This window comes from Sciurus carolinensis, chromosome 7, assembly GCF_902686445.1.
Source record: "Sciurus carolinensis chromosome 7, mSciCar1.2, whole genome shotgun sequence".
Taxonomy (NCBI): domain Eukaryota; kingdom Metazoa; phylum Chordata; class Mammalia; order Rodentia; family Sciuridae; genus Sciurus; species Sciurus carolinensis.
In genome coordinates, this window is record NC_062219.1 from 53,457,830 (window position 1) to 53,478,209 (window position 20,380).

The 20,380-nt window shown below is 36.5% G+C and overlaps 3 protein-coding genes across 5 annotated transcripts in view; 1 reads left to right on the forward strand and 2 right to left on the reverse strand.

Annotated features, from left to right (window-relative positions):
• Cdc40 (cell division cycle 40) overlaps window positions 1-3,225 on the reverse strand; it is a 42,641-nt gene extending 39,416 nt beyond the window's left edge. Inside the window, exon 1 of the mRNA XM_047559142.1 lies at window positions 2,831-3,225. Coding sequence (XP_047415098.1) covers window positions 2,831-3,019 — 189 coding nt within the window. The 5' untranslated portion in view covers window positions 3,020-3,225. The remainder of the gene's footprint in view (window positions 1-2,830) is intronic.
• A 241-nt stretch (window positions 3,226-3,466) lies between these two features.
• Wasf1 (WASP family member 1) overlaps window positions 3,467-20,380 on the forward strand; it is a 61,339-nt gene continuing 44,425 nt past the window's right edge. The window contains exon 1 of one of the 3 annotated variants that reach the window (XM_047557079.1): window positions 3,467-3,558. The gene's annotated coding sequence lies outside the window, so the exon portion shown is untranslated. Of the gene's footprint in view, window positions 3,559-3,588; window positions 4,024-20,380 lie in introns of those variants that run through there. The other 2 variants (XM_047557080.1, XM_047557078.1) reach the window with 2 other exon arrangements.
• On the reverse strand, window positions 17,898-18,434 carry LOC124987969 (actin-related protein 2/3 complex subunit 3-like). Its single transcript, XM_047557081.1, has one exon. It carries the CDS (start codon window positions 18,432-18,434, stop codon window positions 17,898-17,900), a length of 537 nt encoding a protein of 178 aa, XP_047413037.1.

Sequence of the window (20,380 nt, forward strand, 5' to 3'; positions counted from 1 at the left end):
CGGGCTTCAGAGTCTCACAGTCCAGGGAAAAGTAAAAAGTTAAATCTCAGCAATGTGGCAAGTGCTACAGATGAGATAAGAAAAGGGGCTTCTGGTAGACACAGGAGGAAACAAGTGCACTGAGACTGAGGAGCACCAGAGTTTGGGGTGTGGGAGTAGCATGAAGCAAGGGATTTGCAGCCAAAGAGACTAGTGTGGGCAAAATCTTGAAAGGTGAAAAGAAAATTGGGCTTTATAAAGATTTCATCATGGAATAATGGCAGGCTTCACATGCTACATAAAGAACTTACAAATTATCTAATAGGCAACAAGGTGTCTTTGGGCAGGGAATTGACATGATGAAACTAGAATTTAGAAAGAACATTCTAAATTCTGTGGAAGAAAGAATGGAGTTGTGGTATGGAAGATAAAAAAGGAGAAAGTACAAAGACCAGTTACAAGGCTATAGTTGTCTGTAGAAGTGATCAGAATCTGTTTAGCTCAAAATCTGAACTAAACAGTGGCAGCAGAAGAGGAAAGAGATCTGATAAATATCACTTGAGTTACAATGAGAAGGACCCACTACCCCAAAGCAAAGGCTGAGAGAGAAACAAAAGTCAATAATAATTCCTGGGAGAAATAAGGAAACTATGAAGGCTGTGCCAGTGACTATAGAGAAGAAGGAAGTGATTTGAGAAAAATTAATGAAGCAGAAATGTTATAATCAGCTGAATGACTAGCTTCAGGGGCAGAGGAAAAAGAAAGAGAAAAGGATGACCCTTCTGCTCTTAGCTTGGATTAATGGGTGGGTTGTGGAGTCATTAATCAAAATGGGAAAAAGAGAAGTGAATTTTGAAGGAAAGAAAATTTTTCAGCATACTAACTTGGAGGTATCCAATCATTATGGGAAAGATACTTATTAGGTCTAAAGATAGCAAGTTCAGACTGGAAATAAGAATACATAACATTCAGTCAGTATGCGCACGGTACTGTTAAATTTGCTTTACAAGCTTAAGGATAATTCTTGTAACTCCATGAGATAGAAGTTAATGTTAAATCTACTTTAAAAATGAGAAAATTGGCATAGAATCCTTAAGTAACTCATCCAAGGTCACCAAGTGGGTAAGCACTGGAGGCAGGATTTGAATCCTTGAGTCTTGACACAAACCTGTGCTTTTCACTCCACAGTGGTCACCTGTGAGCTATCAGAAGCACTGGCAGAGAGGGTAAAGATCCTGGAGAATACGTGAAGTGTAAAGAGGACTAAGGGCAGAAACCTGGAAACATCAATATTGAAGGAGAGGGCAGAATAATGGAACCAGAAAGCTAAGGATAGACCAGTGACATCAAAGGGAGAGAACATTTTGAGAAAGAGGAAGTATGTAATAGTGTCACTTGATGCACATTCAAGTCAGATGGCAGAAGTTGACTACTGGAAGGCCTGGGACATCATTCTGGGAGGTTAGTTTTCCAAGAGGCTCAGGTCATACTGCATTGGGTTAGGGAGAATGGAAATAGGTGAAGAGAGCTCCAAAAGAGTTGACTGTGAAAGGAATCAAGATCAGGAGGCTACTGGAAGGTTTTAATTTGGGAAAGTTTTGTTATAAAGACAGAATTCCAAGCATTCTTTCATGTCCATTAATAAAAAGTAAAATTCACTAAAAACCTGTAAAATTTTTCTTTAGTCATAACAGCAGACTTGGGAACATCTTACAAAGGAAGTTTTGTACAGTCTCTCCTCCACACCATGAGCTTTGGATCAGCCACGTGGAGCTCTACTATCAACAAGTAAATATTCACACCCAGCTCTAGACACATCAATTTCTCCTCAGTTCCTCAAACTAAGCTCTCTATTTTCTCAGGTTTGCCAGTCACCTATGCCTAGAAACTCTTACCTTCACTTCCATGGGCTAGCTTCTTGTTCTTTAAAGGACGCTGTTCAGACAGGACTTCCTTGACCAACCTACCAAAATTACACTCCTATCAAAATTATTCTCCATTATGGTACCTTGTTTTTTCCTTCATAGTAGTCAATTCAACCTGTAACTATTTTATTTGATCACAATTATTTAGCTCCCTCTTCCATTAAAACATATGTATGCATCATGATGGCAAAGATGACTCCACCCTCTGCAGCTTCAGTCCTTAGTTCCTGATGAATAATAGTTGCTTGGTAAATGTTTGTTAAAAGAACTATAGGACCCAATTTCTTCTCTTATCCTCTTCCTCCATTAGGATCATGCATTATTTTTAAACCCAATGGCTTTCCTCAATGTATTAACATACATAATCACAATAGCTAACACTTACTGCATTCCCATTAGACAGCAGGCTCTGGGGTATAAGCTTTATTTGTATAATTTCAATTAATCTTTTCGATAATTCTCTCATATAAATAAGTGCTTTAAAAATGATCACAGTTGTACAGGTGAGGAAACAGGAGGTTGTAAAACTTGTCCAAGTTCACACAAGTAGTAAAACTCTGGTAAAACCTAGTTCTTCTAAAACAAAGTCACACCACTGCTCATTTCGAGTGAAAGCACATATTTAGTTTGCGAAGTCCTGATCGAATTTTATTTATCTCATGGAATTACACCCATATCCCAAGCTCAAATTTTACCCACTTTTCCTACTTGCTTTCTGAAGGTGAGAAGCCAGGGCAGAGAGCAATGGAGAGCTGTCCCGAGCTTCCAGTTCTCTGCTTCTCCGGAGGAAGATGCATGAGGGAACAAGAGATCTACAGGTTAAACTTACCTCTCTGCGCTAAGAGGTAACTCAGGACCTAACAGGCTACCGCGGATTTTGGAGCTGAAGCCAGTTCCGGCACCGAATCAGTGGCCAAAACACTTACCTTAACTGCCACCTCCGGAGCCGAGTCCACCGCCACTGTCAGAGTGGGCTTTGCCGAAGGCGACTTAGCCAGGTGCATGAGGGAGTCGGCGGCTGGCAGCCGACACCTACTGCCCTCACTGTCCGAGTCCGATTCGGACCCTGAACCCGAACCATAAGAAGCGGCCAGAGCTGCAATCGCAGCCGACATCACGGCAACAGATCCTCTGTACAGACAAGGCCCGGGCGGAAGAAGCAGCGGCTCCCAGGTCCTGGCAGATTACCACGGAACACATTATTTACCTCCTTTACTAAGAAATAATTCATAACATTTTGAAACGATAAGTTAATCATTAGGATAACTAAAATCGGACGGGGAATTTTGAAACATTTAGGAAAGGAGAGGGGATTATAATAGTTTATAACTTTCAGGACCTATTTGGTTCGATTAGAGACTAGCAGTTCTGAAATACCTTGAGGCCTCGAGGTCCTGCACTCCCGGCTTGCAGCGCGGCGGGAAGTGCGAAGAGGCACAGTGGGAAGTGTAGTTTGGAGCGAGGGGGCGGTGCGGTACAGGAAGGCCTCCCTTAGACCCCGCCCCTGAATGGATGGTTCATTCAATTGGCTATCATCTTCCCTCATTCCCTAGCCAAGCACGGTTCTCTCCGTCCCCCTCCCCCAAACTAAGGATTGGGTAATACCACAGAGACCCAGGAAAGGGGGAAGAGCGTTCTTCGCCCCCTCTGATGGGTGAGTGGGCGGAAACTGAGTTTCCCACCACCGCTGCACCTGGGCTCTGGGGGCTGAAGGAGAAAGTGAGACTCTTAAGTTCGAAAACGTATGGGTGGCCAGGAGTACCTGCTGGGGGAAAGAATGGAAGATTAGATAAAGAGAGTGCCGCGGTTCCCCCCGCTTCTGGCACGGATCCTCGCGCCCGGTTGTGGAGCGTCGCGCGCGGGGAGGGGGCGGGCGGAGGGCAGCGGCGGCTCGCGGTGTTGTTCGCTCGCGCATCGAACACACCGTGGGTCCGGCGACCGGCAGGCGCCCTAGGCGGCATTCCCGGTGGCCCTGCGCTTCAGCCGCTGCCCAAGCGGGTTCCGCCCGGGAGCCCGACGCTCCTGTGGGCTGCAGGTGGAGTCCCCGAGCTGAGCGGGACCGGCGGCCGCCGCCAAAGCATGAAGAAGGGGTAAGGCTAGAGCCCCCCACGATTTCACGGTGAGCGCGAGTCTCTCAGGAATTTTTTTTTTCGGGGGAGGGGGCCCTGGGAAAGAAACTCTTCTTGCCGACCCGAGCCGAGAGGTGTGTATGGATCTCCGGTCCGCAAAGGTTGCGGGGATTGATGGGCGCGCCTCCCCCGCGATGGCCCCCACCCCCATTCCGGGTTTCCCAAGCTCCTGCCGCCCACCAGCCACCGGGCTGGGTGCTGAGGAAGCTCGCGGCGGGTGCGTCTGGGTCTCGGTTGCACTGACTGGCTGGAGGCTGTTCTGGGCGGAGAGACTGCGGGTCTCACCTGAGGTGCCATGGTCTGGGATCCACTGCCGACCAGCACCCACGAGCCACCCCCGTGCCTTGTCGCCCTAGGAGTGGCTGCAGCCGGGGGTGACGGAGAAGCCCCTGCTGGCTGTACGTGCCCGAGGCTCTGTGAAGAAAGCTCGTGCCTTTGCATGTTTGTGCCGTGGGTCTATCTAAAGACCGAACGGTAAAGCGAGTGCGAACATCCTTTTTTTCGTTTGAAGAGGCTAAGCGGTGCCGTCGCTTCTGATGCCTGTTAATGGGGTGGTGCCTCGGGCAGAGTTGGGGAGCCGCTCACTGAGCTCTGATGTCGACAGGACTCGCCCATTGTGCCACCCAGATAATTATTCAACTATGCAGCATCCATTGCACCTTTCGCATTTTTCTTTTCCCCTTGCTACAGCATGCCCCCTAGCTTCGGTACTCTGACACCTCTTGCACTTACAGATGATGAACTAGAATAATGATGAAAAGAAAGCATATCCGACCTGAGCATTCATGACCTGTCCTGTAACCGATTAATTAATTAATCCCCAACTGGAGTAGGTACTTTGATACGACTCGTTCTAATACTATCCTTTTCTATATAAGGTGTGCCTTGGGTTCTATTTTTTTTTTTAATTTGGAAGGTGTTAGATTTACATATTAACTAAGGCTTATATTTTAGTTCAGTCATTGATGTAATCGACTTATTGGCTATTCAACTCGTCTGTGCTCTTCAATTTGTATAGTAGATAACTTTCATTTGATAATTGTTGATAGCATTGTATAATTACCAATGCAAGTTTGAACATTAAGTTTGAACTCTCAGGAGCAGTTAATCCTTTATGATCTAAGTTTCTGTTAGAAAAAGTATTTGTACTGAATATTTGAAAACAAACTACATCAAGTTTTGAATAGGTAAAGTTTTGTGTTTATTTTTTAGCAGCAGAATATTGGATTACTAATTATAGCCTTGAGTTGAATGAAAGGAAGGATCTAATATTTAAGGTGGGGTTTTAATAGAACATTCTTTAATTTAGCTGAGTTTTATTTTTATTCATTTATTTTCTTTGCAATATCATGTATTTACTTGTTACGAATTTTTTTCTTATTTTTCTAACTTCTTTCTACAAGAATGAGTAGACTTCAGTTTTGCATGATCTACCTGAAAAATGAGGTATTATTTTGAAAGCATAAGAAACAATTGTTGATTACTTGATTATTATGCTAAAGATTATCATTTAAGTCTCATGGTTTTAAAATAAATGATTCACTACCAAAAATGTTTTCTTTTTCTTTTTGTAATCCACCTTTTCCATTTTTCTTGTTTTAAACTTGTTGCATTAACCCTTTTCATAAAAACAGAATTGCACATAGGCGTTGCAGAGGCAGATTTAAGGTACAGTAATTGTTTAAATGGAACTTAGAAGTGGCGCACCCATAAGTTGATGGTGTAGAATCAGTTCTTTGGTTAGGAGATGACCTTGCAATTTACAAAATGGACACCTTTTGCCTTGATTTCTTTATGTGTAAATGGAGATAATACTAGGTAGTATTTATAAATTCTATAAAGATATTTTTTAGTGCTTTTAAAGAAAATTTAAATATTTTAGTTAGTGAATAATGACAATTTCAGGGTAAAATACCATTAGAAATGTTTTTAGAATTTCCTTGGCACATTAAAATGTACTGATTTACGTTGATTTTTGCTTTAGAGAGATACGGCTCTAAATTGAAGAATTTCTTATCTATCAAGCATTTTTAATTCTAGAATTAGTTACTGTAGCAAACACATGTATATAGTTATAGTTGTAGGTATAAATAGTTAATACTGATGAAAACATTATATGACTTGGTAATAAGTAGAAAATTGAATCAAGTTTGTGAAAAATAAAATATCTAGAAAATGTTAAGATTTTTTTCATTAAAAAATTTTCATGAATCAGCTTGGAGATGTAGCTCAGTGGTTGAATACTTACCTAGCATGCCCTGAGTTCAATCCCCAGCATGCAAAAAAGAAACAAAAAAATTCAAATGGCACAATCCAAAATACATAGTTGTGATCATTTGTAAGGTATGGGGCTACTTTGTTTATTTTTTGGGTTTGTACATAGCCATATATTCATATTGAATGTATTAATATTGGTAATATTATAAGTATACATTTTGCTTAATTTTAGGAATAATTTAAGATATCTTTTCCAAGTATTTGATTTTAATTATTATAGTAGATAGTAGTTTTTGATTTCCTTATTGGAGAGTTAATTCAGTCAACTTTCATAGCAAAACTACTTTTAAAAGATTGTTATTAGAACTTTTGTCAAAACAGTGTTTTTGGTTACTTTGTGGGAGAACTTCATATAGATAATAAAACTTGTAAAGTGTCTTTAAAATTACTGTTATAGGCTGGGTGCCGTGGCGCAGGCCTGTAATCCCAGCGACTCAGGAGACTGAGGCAAGAGGATTCAAGTTCAAAGCTACCCTTCAGCAATTTGGTGAGGCCCTGTCTCAGACACACAAATAAATAAATAAAGGGGAGACTGGGGGTGTGGCTCAGTGATTAAGCATTCTTGGGTTCAATTCTTGGTACCAAATAAACAGATAAATAAATAAATTACTGTTATATAGGGGTTTTTTCACAAATAATTTGATTACATTTTATAGTTTTTAAAAAATGAGCAAAAATTTAATAGTCATTATCACATGGGTAAATGCAATTAACTAGTGGTTTTTCTTAAGCTCTTTGAGGACAGGAACTAATCTGAAGCTCATTGTCGTAAATTCAAAGGTGACAGCATAGTGTTTAGCAAATAGCAGGGATTCAGTTTTCTCTGTTGAGCAAATAAAATGACTGAGTAAGGAATAGCCACTGAATTAATATACCTAGTGAAAACCATTAAAAGATTTATCAAACATTTTAAATAATGCAGCAGTTTTATCTTTAAAAAAAAGAATGAATATTCTATTTGGAGGTTCTTTGAGAACTTTTACTTTCTTTTTTAAATTGTTGCATTATTCTGCCTCCTTTTATAATCCTTTTACCACATGTTTTTGAACTGGTACTAGATACTGAATAATGTATACATTGGTTACCTAAATGAAATATTAACAATTTTCTTCTTACCTCTTACAGTTCACTTAGTGAAAATGTATATTAACTTTTTAAAATTACTGAATGAGTGTAGAAATGTTTTTCTTTTTGACTTAAGTTTTCTGGTGAAATGTTAATAAAAAAAAGATGGATATAAATTAAATCTTGTGCAAAATGTCAGTACCTAATTTTAAAAAATAAATGATCCTTGAAGTAGAACTTATAAAATTAAGAATCTTGTGTTTTTAGTTTATCATATTCAGCTTAGAATTTTGAGTCTTTGTGAGTTGGTAGTCCTAATTTAGAATGGGATTATTATATCCTTAAAATGTAATTGTAAAATGGTTTGGAACATGGAACTTATTCTTCAGAAACTATGCTTGTATGTAGATTCACAGACAGCCCACTAAACCATATTTAGCCTATAATATACCTGAATTATAGGATATACTAGGAATACTAGATAATTATAAAATTATACTAATAAATACTGTATTTAAAATATTTATAACTATGACAGTTTTATCTTGGTAGGCATGACAACATTAGGAACTTGTTCTCTTTCACCCACTGGATGTGAAGGGGAGGATATTCTTCTGTTGCTGGGTAGTCTAGCCTTATATCATCTGGGGCAGGAAGTTGGGCATGATAGAAATTGGAAGGAGGTAGGGTCTTCTACATGACTTTACCTCTCAGGGTTTTTGGTTTTGCCAATTGTAAAATGAAAAGGTTGATGACTTGAGGTCCCTTTTAGCTACAAATAAAATTCTAAGACTCTTGAAAGATCTGTGTAACTTCCTCTTTTTTTTTTTTTAAGAGTTCTTTTTCCCTTTTTAATATTGCTGCTTATATACTTCCTATTAGGGAATTTCTCCATTTTGTATCGCCCTCTAAAAAAGATTGTAGTTCTGTTTTTTTTTTTACACACTACAGTTCTTATAAGCAAGACTTTTTATTTTATTGTTATGTTCGCATTTTTATTTTATTTTAAATTAAAAAAAGAAGAAAACAACTTCCAGGACAACTAAGAAATGGAATGGCATGGGGTCTTTGACATAGGTGGGGTAGAGTTGGAGGCAGATTGACAAAAAAGAGTTTCTCAACTCCTCAAAGACAGGAGATGATTTTGGTGTTTGGTTGTTTTGCTTTTTTTTTTTTTTTTTTTTCTCCCATACCTGTTCTTTAGTTTAAGATAAGTGGATTTTGAGTAGACAGAATTACTATAGAAATTGTTCTTTTGGGCAGCGGGTTGTAAGATAAGGATGCTGTAAGAGAAGGGGCCATAAAACAGCTGTTTGTCATATACATTATTTTGTAGAATTTTAAACAATTTTTTATTTGGAGATTAATGATATTCATTGCTAATGTGTAGCATGGTCTCCTAAGAGGAAAGGAAGTAATATTGCAAGTCACTTTACAGGTACTATTAAATTTATTTTATTTTATTGATATCATAGGTCTATGAAGATTTATGGAATTGAGGGGAGAAGGTAACTGAATTGAACAGGTTTTTGTTCTTCCCAGTAGTAGCTCAGGTTCTATGGGAACTGCTTTCTTTCCCCTTTCCTCAATAAGTTACCTTTGGAAAATTCATTTTAATATTTTAATAATTATTTAATTATTTTAATAATTGGATAATGACAATTATGCCTACCTGCTACCCTCCCTTCATTTGCAATGGATTAATCTAGCGACATGCTAAACCAATTATTCATTTACCATATAATTATTGAGAGCCAACTAGGTTTCAAAAGGGTAGGTCTTTAGTCTTTTAGAGTTAACAGTGCAGGAAGAGAGACACATAATGATCAAATACATACATTCACATTTAGAAGTTGTGGTGCATGCTATAAACTAGAAAAGAAGGAAACTAGTTTACATTGGGAGTCAGGGAAGGCTTTTTGGAGGCAAGATTAGTGAAAACTAGGTAGAAATGGAAGAGGTTACAAAGAATACATGTGAGACAATTCTGTGGTGGAAAAGAACTTGGTAGTTCAAAGAACTGAAAAAAAAAAAGTCTAGAATAAATTTAATAGAATAAAATTTAATAGTAATTTAATAGAAGCTAGCAAAGGTAATCAGGAACCAGAATATACAGGGCCTACATAAAGCCTGGTTCTACAAGAGTTATGGATTTTTATCATAAATCTATTCAAGAAGCCAATGAAGAGGTTAATAATTGGATTATACTTATGTTCTATAAAGATCACTCTGGCTTGGGAGGGTGGGGCAGGGAGACTGTTTCTGTAGTTTATTGATTCAGTTTTAGACATTTGCACTGAGCTGGGTCACTCAGTTTTTTTCTGGGTCCTAAATGCCCAGGTGGTAAATACATTTGTTTTATCTCTACTTGGTAAAGATAGAAAATTCTGAAACTCTTTAATTGGCCTGTTCTTGCCACATGAACTAGATAAGAAGAGAAGCACATGCAAAGTCCTGACTGCATGTGCCTTTGTCCATGGTCCTGAGATAGAGTTTCAAGAGACACTCTGGTGTCTTTGTGAGAGGTGGATTTTGGGTGTGTTGATATCTATTGGATGATGTGCAGCAAAGTTTTGTGGGGATTTTTTGTTTGTTTTTTGTTTGGTTTGTGTGTACATGTTTGACAGTATTCAAGCTTCTTGCTGTTCTTTTCCTCCTGAGTAGCAGTTGCTCATGTCTGCTCCAATAAGTTAAAGTGTTTTGTAATGATTGTAAGTCATTTTAAAAGAAGAACAAAGGCTTATGTGTTGGACATACATTCACTTGTTTCGCTTCTCTACCAAAAATTATGAAGTCTGTTGTTTTTCATATTTTGCTACAAAAGTAAGCTTTTTGTAGTCTTTCATAGTGATGTCTGTTTTCTTCTTTCTCATAAATTTTTATAACAGAAGTATTGGAGGTTATGTCAGAACTGTGGAAAGGTTAAGCAAAAAGAAGAGGTGGAGCATTTTGTAGTATAGTGGAGGAAAAGTCTAACACATTTTAAAAAAATCAAAATAAAAGCTCTGTGTAATATAATATGTGGCTAGAACTTTTGTCACTTATTGATATATTTGAAGAATCCTCATTTGATCTGATTGATATTCTCTGTTGATTTCCTATTTTCAATTTCCTTGATTTCTGTCCTAATTTTTGCTATTATTTTTTTCTTCTTGTTTTAATGTTTATATTACTCTTCTTTATCAGATTTCCTTAGGTGGGAACTTATATTGTTGATTTTAGATAATTCTTTCTACTATAGGCATTCAGTGCTATAAATTTCCCTCTAATCACAGCTTTTGATAAATCACACAAGTTTTGTTAAATTACATTTTCATCTAATTCATAGTATTTAAAAACATTTTGAGACTTTGAACTATGCATTATTTAGAAGTGTGGGGTTTAATCTCCAAATATTTTGGGATTTTTTCCATCTATTTTTCTGCTATTGCTCCCCAGTTTAATTCCATCATCTCTTCTGAGACCATACTGTGTATTGTTTCTTTTCTTTTAAAAAAAATTTGGGTGCATTTTATGACCTGAAATGTGGTCTGTCTTGGTGAATGTTCCATGTGACCTTGAAAAGAAACTCAAGCTATTGTTGGGTGAAGAACTGTGTACATGTCAATTAGATCCTGTTGATTGATAGTGTTACTTAGTTCAACTGTATCGTTACTGATTTTCTGCCAGTAGATCTGTCGGTTACTAATAGAAGATGTCAAAACTTCCAACTGAGATAGTGGATTCAGCTATTTCTCCTTGCAGTTCTATCAGTTTTTGCTTTACATATTTTGATATAATTGTTAAAGAGTGTGTGTATTAAGGATTGTTATGTTGTCTTGGAGAATTTGTCCCCTTTATCATAATATAATCCATTTTTTAAATCCCTGAAAATTTCCCTTTTTCAGAAATCTCCTTTGTCTAAAATTGATTCTGCTATACCTCGAACTTTTTTTAGATTCATGTTAGTATGGTATATAAAGATATCTTCATCCCTTTATTTTTAATCTACTGTTTTTATATGTAAAATTGGTTTCTTGTAGACAGCATATAGTTAGGTCTGTTTTCCCCCTTTTTTATTTACTGATGATTTCTGCTTTTAGCTGTTGTATTTGGACCATTCATATTTTAAATGGTTTTTGATATAAGTGAATTAATAGCTTTCATATTTGTAACTGTTTTGCATTCTTCACATTTGTTCTGTTTCCTTTTAAAAAAAATCTTCCTTTTTTTTTTTAACCCTTCTCTGACTTTGGATATTTTCAAAGTTTCATTTTCTCTCTACTCTTTGCATATCAATTATACTTCTTTTTAAAAAAAAAATAGTGGTTGCCCTAGAGTTTTTAAAGTTTATTTACAACTCATTTAAGTCTACATTTAAGTAAGTTTTTTTTAGCTCATATTAAGTACAGAAAGATAACATTGTATCATCAGTTGAACATGAATTTTAATATGTATTTCTTGAGGTAGGAATAAATTTATGAGTTCTTCAACTAATTTCATTTTATTTATTATTTATTTTTTTTTTATTTTTTTTTATTTTTTTTTATTTTATTTATTTATTTTTATGTTGTGTTGAGGATTGAACCCAGTGCCTCACACATGCCAGGAAAGTGCTCCATCATTGAGTCACAACCTCAGCCCTAAACAAAGCTATTTTTGATTCAATAGGTATAATACAGAAAGTTGAGTACAAATCAGACTGCTAAAGAATGTAACTTTCATATGAAAATACACTTTTATGATTATAAAAATTATTTTTATCATAATGAATATAGAAAGCTCAGAATGTTATAAAAAGATCTACAGTCTCATCTCAATGAGTTAACAACTGTGTGATTTTTCTCCCCTGTACTTTTGCTGTGCATATCTATGTAAAGAGATTTGTAAATATTTACAAAAAAGAATTATACGAGATATACTTTCATATTATGTGTTTTTCCAGAAAGGATTAGCATTTGAGCCAGTAGATGGAGTAAAGAGAAGTGCCCTCAAATTATGGCATTTGTAGGCAAATGGTCGAAATTGGAGAATATCATGCTAAGTGAGATAAGCCAATCTCAAAAAACTAAAGGACGAATGATCTCGCTGATAAGCGGATGAGGACATATAATGGGGGGTGGGACGGGCTAGCATTAGGTTTAGGGTTAGGTTTAGAGTTAGGCCAAGGAGAGCAGTAAGAATGAAGGAAAGAAGGACTGTGTAGAGGGAAAAGAGGGGTGGGAGGGGTGGGAGGTGTGGGGGGGGAGGGGGAAAAATATAATAAACATCATTACCCTATGTAAACGTAAAAAAAAATAAATAAATAAAAAAAAGAAGAAAAAAAAAAAAAAACCCATTATCTCTGATGTCCAGCTCAAGAAGAAAGAGAATTGACCCTTCTTCCACCTTCTTGCTCTGCTCAGGCTCTCAATGGATTGGATGATGCTGGACCACATTGTTGAGGGCACTTCTATTTATTTATTTTTGAGACAAAATCTTGCTTTGTTGCCCAGATTAGTCTCAAATTCTAGGATTCCATGGCTCAAGTTATCCTCCCACTTCAGCCTCCTGAGTAGCTGGGACTATTTGTGTGTACTACTTTGCCTACTCTTCAACTAATTTTAAATTCATTAAATTCACTCATTGAAAATCTGTTATAGGAGAGGACATGTTAGGACCAAAATATGTTGATTAAAATAGTGTTTACTCTCTTTATGAAATCTTTGGAGGTAAAGAAAATAATTGTTTTAAAAAGGGCTTTTGAAATGAGTATATTAACATGGGTGCTACTGATTTATTTTAAGCCCTTGGACTAGGATCATAGACAGGGCCATAGTTTACATTTTTAATGAAATATCCAGCATGGCATTTAAATGTTTCTAATATAGCTAATGACTAGAATAAATAATGAATATTTGATTTTGTTTTTATCAATTTAGTTTTATTACCTTAAAATTTTAAGTGACTCTGCACCAGTCATGTTGAACTTAAAGGTGGTGAGATTTATTGAAAATTGTTTCTTATTTTTATTTTGTGTGTGCTTATTTGAATTGTTTTTCATTTGCAACTGCCTCATCAAATAATATTAGAATTTATCTGTAATTGACTTTACTTGGGGATGACATTTACCTTTAGAGATGTGTGTCTTAAGATGTATCTCACTTTAAGAAATCCATTTGAGTGAGTGTACATAAAATTAAGAGAAAAGAACCGGGTCTAAAGTCGTTGTGTATTTTCAAGGAATGCAGACTGAGAATGAAATAGAAGGAAAGCCACAGACTGGAAGTGTTCAGAAAGCCAAACTAAGAAAATGCTTAAAGGATTGAACAACTATGACAGATGTTGTTAGTAGATTGAGTGAGAATCCTGAGAATTAACCATTGGTTATAAGTAGAAGATAACAAAGCTCTCTGGTCTACCTGAGAGCTTGTGTGAATTTGCTTTAATCCATTAGAATCCAAGATTTTCTGCTTGTGTATTTCTGAAAATATTTTTGAAATACTATATTGTGTCCTTTTAAACATTTAAAGTTGATGTCTAGTAGTAATATGTTCAACTCATTTTTTGTGTGTGGGTAATAGAAAATAAGCATTTTATAGCATGAATATTGTCTATAGTTGAAATAAATAGTTAATGTTATTAAGTAGATTTTTGAAAGTTCTGTTGAAATATAATTGACATATAATAAACTGTACAATTGGATCAATTTCCTGAGAATTCACTTTTAGGAAATAAATTGTACAGTTGACTTTTGGATTCACTCACCTATCAAGATAATGAACCCTCAAAGGTTTCTATTTCCCCTTGGTAATCCCTGTGTCCTACCTCTTCCTACTTCTTCCACCAACCTCAACTCCTTCCCTAAACAACAGCTAATCTGCTTTTTGCCACTATAGGTTAATTTGTACTTTTAAAACCTTTAGATGAATGGGATATGTAGAATATACCTGTTTTTGTTTGACTTCTTTAGCGTAATGATTTTGAAATTCATCTGTATTGCTACAGAATTAGTTTAATTTATTGCTGAGTACTATTCCATTGTATGAATACTATTCCAATGGATGGCGGTTTGTTACCCATTCATTCGTTGATGGACATATAGATTGTTTTCAGGTTTTGCTGACAAAACAGTTGCTTTTAGCATTCATTACAAGTCATGTTTTTCGATATATACTTTCATGACTCATAAATAAACACCTAGAAATAGAATGACAGGGTCATGTACTAGACATGTTTTTAATTTTGCAAGAAACTACTAAATTGTTTTTCATAATGGTTGTGTAATATTAGTTTACCACACAAGGAAGGTATGAGTTTGATTGGTCCATAACCTTACTATTCTAATTTTAGCCATTCTAAGAGGTGTGTAATAGTATTTCCTTGTGGCTTTAATTCACATTAATTTGCAATTCCCTAAAGACTAATGATTTTGACTTGTCTTTTTGTATGCTCTTTATCAGTGTATTTGTTTAAATCTTTTGCCCATTTATCTGTTAGGTTGTTTCTCTTTTTTTTCTTTTCTTTTTGTGGGGGCAGCTGTTTGTTTGTTTTGTTTTGTTTGTTTGTTTGTTTTTAAGACAGGTTCTCACTGTGTTGCCCAAGCTTGTCTCAGACTCATGAGTTCAGGCGATTTTCCTGTTTTGTCCTTCCAAGTACTTGGGAGGGACCACAGGCATGCACCAGTATTGCAAGCTTATCTGTTTCCTTATTATGGCCTTTGGTCATTTACACTAAATAATATTTCTTTGCTTCTACAAGATTACATGCTACCTAAGGAAGGAAAATTGAAACTTATTGTTCATTTCTGGTTCTCCCTGCACAATGACCTACATGTAATAATTGTGAAAAAATATTATTGAATTGCTTAAGTTTTTATATATACTATGGGTAGTGTAAAGTTGTGGGAGATCTAGTACCTGCTAGTGAGGGAGAGAAAACATGAATTGGTCATGTGGAGGCATTTTAATGTGACAAACAGTATAAAAGAAGGACTGAAGTAATTTGTTAAAATTCCACCTATTCCAACAATTCCATTGTTACATTGTAAATTGTAACAATGACTGATGTTTACATAGCACCTAATTTCTAGGCTGTGATGTGCATTATTAAATTCCAGCAGAAATCTTGTGATGAAACTGATGCTCAGAGTTGTTAAATGTCCCTCAGTCATAAAGGTGAGTACATTTGAGGTTGGATTCATTCTGTGAAGAGAGGATGGCATGAATAGAAGTCTGGAATTCCATAGTAGGCACAAAGTTTAATCTCATTTTACTGCATATGGATTTCCAGTTTTGCCAGCACCATTTATTGAAGAGGCTATCTTTTTTCCATTGTATGTTTTTGGCACCTTTGTCTAATATGAGATATCTGTACTTATGTGGATATGTCTCTGTGTCTTGTATCCTGTACCATTGGTCTACCTGTCTATTTTGGTGCCAGTACCATGCCATTTGTGTTACTATTGCTCTATAGTAGAGTTTAAGTTCTGGTATTGTGATACCTCCTACATCACTCTTCCTGCCCAGGATTGCTCTGGGTCTTCTGGATCTTGTGTTCTTCCAGATGAATTTCATGATTGCTTTTTCTATTTCTATGAGAAATGTCATTGGGATTTTAATTGGAATTGTGCTAAATCTGTTTAGCACCTTTGGAAATATGGCCATTTTGATCATATTAATTCTGCCTATCCAAGAACATGGGAGATCTTTGCATCTTCTAAGGTCTTCAATTTCTTTCTTTAATATTCTGTAGTTTTCATTGTAGAGATCTTTCACCTCTTTGGTTAGATTTATTCCCAAGTATTTTATTTTTGTTTTTTGAGGCTATTGTAAATGAAGTTGTTTTCCTCATTTCCCTTTCAGATGTTCATCACTTATGAATAAAAATGCTTTAGATTTGTGCATGTTGATTTTATATCCTGCACTTAAACCCCTCTCTCTCACCCTGTACAAAACTGAACTCAAAATGGATCAAGGATCTAGGAATTAGACCTGAGACTTCACCAAACAGAAGAAAAAGTAGGCCCGAATCTCCATCATGTTGGCTTAGGACCAGACTTCCTTAACAAGACCCCCACAGCACAAGAAATAAAAGCAATAATCAATAAATGGATAGATTCAAACTAAAAATCTTTTTCTCAAGATAACAGTCAGTAATGTGAAAAGAGAGCCTACAAAGTGGGAGAAAATCTTTCAACACACAGCTCAGACAGAGTACTGAACTCCAGAGTTTATAAAGTACTTTAAAAACTTTACACCAAAAATACAAAGAACCCATTCAATAAATGGGCTAAGGAACTGGGCAGACACTTCACAGAAGATATACAGGTGATCAACAAATATATGAAAAAGTGCTCATCAGTCCTAGTAATTAGAGAAATGTAAATTAAAACCACCCTAAGATTTCATCTAACTCCAATTAGAATGGCTATTATCAAGAACACAAGCAGTAATAAGTGTTGGTGTGGATGTGGGGAAAAAGTCACACTCATACATTGCTGGTGGAGTTGCAAATTGGTGCAGCCACTCTGGGAAGAAGTATGGAGAATCCTCAGAAAACTTGGAATGGACCCACCATTTGACCCAGCTATCCAGTGCCTTGGTTTACACCCAGAAGACTTAAAATCAGCATACTGCAGTGATGCAGCCACGTTAATGTTCATAGCTGCTCGACTCAGAGTAGCTAGATTGTGGAACCAACTGAGATGCCCTTCAATTGATGAATGGATAAAGAGGCTGTGGTATATATATAAACAATGGAATATTACTCAGTCATACAGAAGAATAAAATTATGGCATTTTAAATGGATGAAGCTGGAGAATATCATACTAAGTGAAATAGGCCACGCCCAAAAAACCAAAGGCCTAATGTTTTCTCTGATAACCGGATAATGATATATAACAGTGCGGGGGGGATGGCAGGGGGAAGAGAAGAATGAAGGAACTTTGGATGGTGTAGAGGAAAATGGGGTGGGAGGGGATGGAGAACAGAAAGATAGTAGAGTGAAACAGTATTACCCTATGTATATGTATGATTACATGAATGGTGTGAATACATTGTGTACAGCCATAGAAATGAAAAGTTGTATCCCATTTGTGTACAGTGAATCAAAATGCAGTCTGTAAAAATTAAAAAAAAATTCTAATTAAAAAAAAGTAGGCCAAAGTATATTCACTGAATTGAAAGATACTTTTCCATCTTCCTGTTCCTTTTCTCCAGAATTAAAGAAAACTCTTCATCCTTAAAAGCGTCATAGTCCATTGTATATGTTCTCAGCTTATCTTCTTTTCATCTACCTTCTAAGTCTTTTTTTGACATGAAGTTAGAAATTTATTATTTTTCATTCTTATTAAGCACCAGCTTAATACTACAGAAAATTTCAAATCACTTTTCAACAGATCACCCCCACACCCCCAAATTCTTGATCAAGAACTTTTCAAGTAAAGACATGCTCTCTTCTCTCTTCTGTATAAAACTTTATGAAATAAAGAAAAAGGATTGTATACATCTTGCTGTAAAATGCTGTCCAAGGCGCTGGAGACAGTGACTGCCCAGACTTTCTTCACTGCCCAGGTCCTGAAAGACTCTTGCTCACAAACTGTCTCTTCACAAAGCAAGTCCACCACTTGCTGGGTTTATCATTCTGAAGATCAAAAACTTTCTCACAAAGTCTCAGTCCAGTCTCTTGCCTTAGCTGCTGTAGGTAGGCTCGAATGACTTCATCTTCCTGTTTGTTTGCAGGTTTGGCATAAATTGCATTAAGTGGAAAACCAGGCTCTCCAGGAATGGGAAAATTAGTGATTCCCAGGGTATACATTTCTTTCTTACCTTGGCCTTTGGAATTGCACTTTTGGAGTTTCTTTAGACACTCAGAAATGTAGAGGGTGATATATATCAAGGTCCTATCAGCTTCATTCTTAATTTCATAGTTTTTGAAGAACACATTGGCCTTGAAGTAATAGATGGCTTCATCCACAATATCTGTATCTTTTGTCTCTCTGGGGGCAGGTCCTTTGAACTGACTTCTGATAGGTAACAGGGACATTTTTCCAAAGAGTTTGGTGTCAGGGTCCATGAAAGAAGAGTGGTAAGCCGGCATCTTGGTGTTGCCAGGTTTCCCCTTCTAAGTCTTGATCTTCTTTTTTCATGTGCTTTGACAAATGAATTTGATGGAAGTAATATTTTTAGTTCTGAGCCTCGGCCTTAAGAAGCTTTGTATGTTTCCACATGATACATCAGCCTCAGCTAGCCAAATTGATGATGAAAGATCATGAAGAATAGAGATAAGCCATCCCAGCTGAGCCATCTTAGACCAGCTAGTCCATGATCTACCTGGCAGCTGTCCCCAAACTCTTGAGTGAGTCCATGCATGATTAGCAGAACTGCCCACCTGAGTCCAGCCTCAATTTCTGACCCATGAAATCAGTTGTTTTAAACTGTAAATTTGAGGAGGTGTTTATTATCTAACAAAAATCAACTGATAAAAATCAATGTCCTTAAAAACTCCTATTAAGTAATAGAATTTTTTGAATTCTGTATAATTTGCCATATATTTTTGAAGAAAAATGTCTATTATTTCTCTGGTTTTTAATCCTTAACTCTTAATAATCATGCAGTTAGTATGGTTGCACTTAAATCTCCATGGCTTTGTCCACTATGCAATGTTTCTCAAAGAGATTATTTAGAAATAAATAGTAACTACCTTGAAATAAATATGATATATTAAGTCCTTTCAAGTGGTAAGGAAAAGAAATGTTCAGGTCCACTCTAAAGTGGACACAGGGAAGTAAGGAGGCTCAGCATACATATAGCCCTGAGTCCTGTTGATTACAGGATTAGGATTTACATTAGGTTGTTCAGGACACAGTAGCAGCTTCAGTGACCCATTTTTTTAAAATGTTTATTTTGCCCTCATTTTACCTAATGAAAGATTTGATAGAATTTGAATCTTCTATGGAGGCAAAATTGTATGCCACGTCAACTTTCTATGTTATTGGCCTGTGTCTTGTCATATGTGTCTGTTTTTAGATGAAACACTAATCTAGTGGCGTGATCATATTAGCAAGTTTGATTTCATGGAAGGCAAAATAGTACAATTCATCAGTTTTGCTCTACATAGAAATAATCTCATTTCTTTAGTAGGGGGGTTAAAAGTTTATATCTCATAGGGTAGTAAACCACCCCAAGCAACTATTTTGTTTGTGATTCTGCAGGTCAGCAATTTGGCTTGGGATCAGATGAGCAGTTCCTTTCCTAATCTCATCAAGGTTACTCACATAGCTGCAGTTATCAGTTGATTTAACTAAGGCTATATAGTCTTGGAAGACCTCACTCTTATATCTGGCAGTTGGTTCTGGCTATTATTGGGGCCACGTATCTCTGAGAGGACAAACAGGTTATCTGGAAAAACTCCAGGAGAGCAATTATAGGACCTGCAAGGTCTCTTGAGGCCTAGGCTGGCAAGTTGAATGATGTTACTTTTACCACAAGATATAGTCAAAGCAAGCCATAAGATAACTTGTATTCCAGAACATGGGAAATAATTTATTAGAGTTGCAAAGAATTTGTGACCATTTTAAATTTATTATAGGTTCTAAGGCACTTAAGATTTCATAAGCTGGACACTTCCTCTGAGTAAGTGTATTAGTTCCTTTTTGTTACTATAATGAAATACCTAAGGCTGGGTACATATAAAGAGAAGAGTTTATTTTGGCTCATGGTGCTGGTCCAAGATTGAGAGTATTTGGTGATAGACTTCTTGCTGGCAGAGACTCAAAGTAACTCAAAGCATTGCATGGCAAGAGACAGGGAATATCCATATGTCTCTATCCTTATAAGGCTATCAGTATTGAATCATGGAGGCCCAGCCCTGATGACCTTATCTAATCCTAATTACCTCTAAAGACCTCACTTCTAAAGAGTGTTGTTGGATTAAGTTTATGCCCTCTTAATACATCATATGAATCATTGTGGAGCACTCTCAAATATTATGCAAACCATATAAGTAATAATGTATAATTATTTACAGACTAGAACAAAAAAATG

What these genes read in the sequence shown, in the direction of transcription:
- LOC124987969 (XM_047557081.1), bottom strand. Translation starts at nt 18,434, where the DNA reads ATGCCGGCTTACCACTCTTCTTTCATGGACCCTGACACCAAACTCTTT.